This window comes from Labeo rohita, chromosome 12 (genome assembly GCF_022985175.1).
Source record: "Labeo rohita strain BAU-BD-2019 chromosome 12, IGBB_LRoh.1.0, whole genome shotgun sequence".
NCBI classification, from domain to species: Eukaryota; Metazoa; Chordata; class Actinopteri; order Cypriniformes; family Cyprinidae; genus Labeo; species Labeo rohita.
In genome coordinates, this window is record NC_066880.1 from 26,392,100 (window position 1) to 26,398,099 (window position 6,000).

The window sequence follows — 6,000 nt, forward strand, 5'->3', positions numbered from 1 at the left end:
TATTTTGATTAGGGCTGCAAAAGCTAGTAGATAAAATCAATAATGAAATTTGTCATTTGGTAATCGATTTATCACGTTTTCCCAATTTGCAAGGAAAACATCCGCCAGTCACGTCACTTTACAATAATAAATAACTCATTTATGTGGACAAAATGCATCTGGACAACAGTAGAAGGTGCAGAAAGAGCTGCTTCAAGAAAACTGCATGACCCAAGTTATCCTAAACATGACAATATGTCATATTAAGCAATGAAGCATACATTTTCAATCTAGTGTTTAACCTCTACTTTCAAATGGTAACAATCACTTTCAATTTGTACACCTTTTTCGCACATAGATTCCAAAAATAATACATTTGCCTACATAGAATCAATTTTTGTTTCATTGGCTTCAAACTGGACATTGTTTTAGGCTGGATATGGAATATGAAAATGGTCAATAATACATTAAAATCAATCTTTCTTTTTATTAAATGTATTATGTTATAATCATCATATTTTCTGTCCACTTACTCAAAGAAATAATCAATAGATTAATCGATTATTAGTATATTCATTACTTGGAAATAAAGGAAATGCTCTGATTCTGCTTCCCCAGGATCACCGTTCGTAAACGCCATCATTCACAAGGGCTTCGACGAGAGGCATGCGTACATAGGAGGAATGTTCGGGGCCGGGATCTACTTTGCGGAAAACTCTTCCAAAAGCAACCAGTACGTTTATGGAATAGGAGGAGGAACAGGGTGCCCTCTTCACAAGGACAGGTCATGCTACACGTGTCAGAGGTGAGATGAGATCCCGTTACAGCGTACCGAGGCCAGGCCTCTCATTTAAGTGGCTTCACGTTTCCCAGCACAATGTGTTTTGTCAGCAGAGTGTCGCCTTGTGGAGTTATTTTCCAAAACCTTGAAGGGAAATTGATTTCCTATTTCCTTTCTAAAGTGCTCATGCTCACGTTTCTTCGCTCCGTCTACTTCTTCCAGGCATCTTTTGTTCTGCCGTGTGACTTTGGGAAAGTCTTTCTTGCAATTCAGCGCAATGAAGATGGCCCACTCGCCACCAGGACACCACTCAGTCACTGGCCGGCCCAGTGTCAACGGTCTCGCTCTGGCTGAGTACGTCATCTACAGAGGAGAGCAGGTACTACAGCAGCAAGGCTTAGATTTTTCTATATATAGTCAATATGATGTAGAATTTGCAACCCGTTTCAGTTTCAAGATTAAAAGCGTAGGCCAGATTATTTAGCAGTTTACTGGATCATGAAAACTGAATATGGGGGAAAAAAAACAACAACAACACTTATTTTATATCAGCTAGTTGCCAAGGCAGCATTTCTCATTTTCAATTAATTAAATTTACTAATATCACTTAATCTACAACAGAAATAAAAAAAGACTTACTTAAAATTAATGATAAAAATGATAAAACTCACATCAAAATTAGTAAAACTTTAACTAAAATCAAAATGAAAACATGAAATATATACAGGTCCTTTTCAAAAAATTAGCATATTGTGATAAAGTTCATTATTTTCTGTAATGTACTGATAAACATTAGACTTTCATATATTTTAGATTCATTACACACAACTGAAGTAGTTTCAAGCCTTTTATTGTTTTAATATTGATGATTTTGGCATACAGCTCATGAAAACCCAAAATTCCTATCTCAAAAAATTAGCATATCATGAAAAGGTTCTCTAAACGAGCTATTAACCTAATCATTTGAATCAACTAATTAACTCTAAACACCTGCAAAAGATTCCTGAGGCTTTTAAAAACTCCCAGCCTGGTTCATTACTCAAAACCGCAATCATGGGTAAGACTGCCGACCTGACTGCTGTCCAGAAGGCCATCATTGACACCCTCAAGCAAGAGGGTAAGACACAGAAAGAAATTTCTGAACGAATAGGCTGTTCCCAGAGTGCTGTATCAAGGCACCTCAGTGGGAAGTCTGTGGGAAGGAAAAAGTGTGGCAGAAAACGCTGCACAACGAGAAGAGGTGACCGGACCCTGAGGAAGATTGTGGAGAAGGACCGATTCCAGACCTTGGGGGACCTGCGGAAGCAGTGGACTGAGTCTGGAGTAGAAACATCCAGAGCCACCGTGTACAGGCGTGTGCAGGAAATGGACTACAGGTGCCGCATTCCCCAGGTCAAGCCACTTTTGAACCAGAAACAGTGGCAGAAGCGCCTGACCTGGGCTACAGAGAAGCAGCACTGGACTGTTGCTCAGTGGTCCAAAGTACTTTTTTTCGGATGAAAGCAAATTTTGCATGTCATTCGGAAATCAAGGTGCCAGAGTCTGGAGGAAGACTGGGGAGAGGGAAATGCCAAAATGCCTGAAGTCCAGTGTCAAGTACCCACAGTCAGTGATGGTCTGGGGTGCCATGTCAGCTGCGGTCAGTGCAGCTAGCTATCAGGAGATTTTGGAGCACTTCATGCTTCCGTCTGCTGAAAAGCTTTATGGAGATGAAGATTTCATTTTTCAGCACGACCTGGTACCTGCTCACAGTGCCAAAACCACTGGTAAATGGTTTACTGACCATGGTATTACTGTGCTCAATTGGCCTGCCAACTCTCCTGACCTGAACCCCATAGAGAATCTGTGGGATATTGTGAAGAGAAAGTTGAGAGACGCAAGACCCAACACTCTGGATGAGCTTAAGGCCGCTATCGAAGCATCCTGGGCCTCCATAACACCTCAGCAGTGCCACAGGCTGATTGCCTCCATGCCACGCCGCATTGAAGCAGTCATTTCTGCAAAAGGATTCCCGACCAAGTATTGAGTGCATAACTGAACATAATTATTTGAAGGTTGACTTTTTTTGTATTAAAAACACTTTTCTTTTATTGGTCGGATGAAATATGCTAATTTTTTGAGATAGGAATTTTGGGTTTTCATGAGCTGTATGCCAAAATCATCAATATTAAAACAATAAAAGGCTTGAAACTACTTCAGTTGTGTGTAATGAATCTAAAATATATGAAAGTCTAATGTTTATCAGTACATTACGGAAAATAATGAACTTTATCACAATATGCTAATTTTTTGAAAAGGACCTGTATATATATATATATATATAAAACTAATTCAAACTATTAATAAAAACTATATTAATGTCTAAGTGATACTAAAATAACATGGTTTCAAAGTATATATGTGATTTTACATATATTAAGTATTTTACATTCGGAAATTTGGAATCAGTAGAATTTTATTTTTATGTTTTTGAAAGAATAAGCTCACCAAGGCTGCATTTATTAATTTATTTTATATATTTAATTTTATTTACATATTGTAAAAAATTATTACTACAATTTAAAAGTATACAATTTAAAATATTTATTATACAAAGAATAAAATATAATAAAATTTAAATATAGGAAAGATGAATAAATAATTATATATATATTTATTTTTTGTTTGTTTGTTTGTTTGTTTTATGTCAAGTGAAACTTTTTGTCATTTTTCATAAAGATGTTTTCTATATATATATATATATATATATATATATATATATAAAAAAAAAAATAAAATATAGTAAAATATAATTTGAAAATTTAAATAAAAGAAGAAAGCTGAATAAACTGAATATAAAATAATAAGCTGAATATGAATACATATATATATATATATATATATATATATATATATATATATATATGTATATATATATATATATTTTTTTTTTTTTTTTTTTTTTTTGGTCAAGTGAAACTAACACTGCTTTTGTCATTTTCATCCCAAGGCTTATCCTGAATATTTGATCACGTACCAGATCATCAAACCAGACACTTCTTCAGATTAACACACAGGAGCAGAAACACATGGCTCTTTCCATCTCAGAGGAGAGAAATTGCTTGTTTATTGCATGCATTTATTTATACAATGTATAATTATTTTCTCTTCCTGCAGCTGTCTGCTTTTGTCTAATTTACAGCAACATGTTCAAATTTCAGGTGCAACAAGCCTCACCGGTTCAGTCACTTACACTGGTTACAAAACTTCCATGTCCTTTTCTTTTCTCTCACAAAGTTTACCTTATTTATTTTACAAAGACAATTGTATATATTTTGTACTAATTGATTTATTGATGTTTGTATCATAAGAGTTTTATGCCTGAGTTGTAAATGTTTGCCACTATGCTGCATTTTTCAGTGTGAATACAGGGTCTTTTAAAGGTTATTTGGAAGCATCAGACCAGTTGAAAAGCATCTAGTGTTCAAGATAAAGGCAGGACTGGATGAGACTTAATCCAAGTATCAAATTATCTTACAGTGTCCTCTTGTCTGTGTTGTTGCCCTCCAAAAAAAGTATGAATTTGTTATCTCTGCCTTGATGATGCAAAACTGGTGTTACACTGCTGAACAAGAAGACAAACTTTATTTATTTCATTCTCACTTTGCAGTGAATTAGGTGCTTGACTTGACCCACAGTTTCTGGGTTTTGATATGAACATGCTGTTTTTTGTCACAGTAGTCCAGGAGCACTTGTACTCTGTTGTGCATGAACATGTCAAGTTTTCCTCTTGTAATGTCATGTTTAAGATGTGTTTACTTTGTCCTACAAACAACAGCGTCGATAACATTATGAACAATTAAAGAGATGCTTTTTATCAATCTTTGGTATTGTTTCTGTCAATATTACACAATGTTAGGCTGTTACAGCATTTCAATGTAAGCATTTGTGATACTAACAAATTTCCAATAGGGGGCACTATTGTGTTTTGGCTGAAACTCTGAAAAGCCAAATCTACTGTGATGGTATCAGAGGTAACATTAAAACAAACAAAAAAAAAAACTGCATGTTTGTCAGAAACAAATCCATCAAGGCCAAAAGTCCGTAAGCCATAATATTCCTCCACATCAAAATTTACTGACATTTTTGTTTTAAAAAGTGTTTTCGCTTATAAACGGCATTTGATCGGTACGTAGTTCTCTTCTTAAGACAAGACGACTTTTACATTGGAGAAAGCGATATTATTTTAGCGGAAGCAACCGTTTGAAATTGACTGCAACGACGAAGTGAACGATCATCTCTTTCTCTTTACTAGTTAACGCTATACACGAAATAAACATGAGCTATAAAAAAATCAAAAGATATCTTGTTTCAACCAAGGACAGACGTCAATACACGATTTTTCAAGTTCAAGTACACCGACGTTAATTCACTCACCTGTCTGGTTGGTTTGTTTGTCGGGCAAAATTCGGCGTCATGATTGGTAAGAGCTCCTGTTAACCAAACTGCAGGTGAAGTGCGAATTAAATGATTAGTTCACTCCTGAATTGACATTTCCTGATAATTTACTCACCTTCATGTCATCCAAGATGTTCATGTCTTTCTTTTTCCGGTGAGCGGCCATCGCGATACTCGGATGTAAACAACAGTATGGTTGCGCGGTTAATGTACTGTTTAATACGCTGTTCTGATCATTTATGCTGTCTAAATCCCGGAGAAAAAAATGTGTGATTTAGCAGTTTAGATTTAGTAAGTTGGAAAGGGCACAATATTTTTACAAACTAAAGTTAAAGGGGTCATCGGATGCTAAGTTCACTTTTTCATGTTGTTTGAACATTAATGTGTGTTGGCAGTGTATGTACAGATCTGCCCTATAATGATAAAAATCCGTGGTTTTTGTAAAAGTAATATCCCCTTTTTCAAATCAAGCCGTTCTTAGATGCCTCACACCGACAGAGGCCGCTCCCACGATAGTTGATTGACATGAGCTCTTACCTTAGACCAGCTGTCACGGTCCAGTAACTTTCCTTGTTTTAATGCCAGAGCAGGGATGTAAGTTAGACAAGAATATCTCCGATTGAGCGATTGAGGTGTTGTGTTGCTGGATGTAATAATGAACATAGTGGTCGTCATTTACTCCCGACATCTGAGCCGCTGAAGATGCAGTAGATTACATTTGTTTGTGAATGGAACCTTTGCACGAATCATTCATGATCCAGCTTCACTTACACAGGGTTTCCGCGGGTCTTAAAAAAGTCTTA

General features: G+C 36.0%; 1 protein-coding gene across 1 annotated transcript in view; it reads left to right on the top strand.

Annotated features, from left to right (window-relative positions):
- LOC127174177 (poly [ADP-ribose] polymerase tankyrase-2-like) overlaps positions 1-4,627 on the top strand; it is a 33,732-nt gene extending 29,105 nt beyond the window's left edge. The window contains 3 exon segments of the mRNA XM_051124497.1: positions 598-784; positions 983-1,139; positions 3,750-4,627. Coding sequence (XP_050980454.1) covers positions 598-784; positions 983-1,139; positions 3,750-3,809 — 404 coding nt within the window. The 3' untranslated portion in view covers positions 3,810-4,627.
- Positions 4,628-6,000: the final 1,373 nt, after the last annotated feature.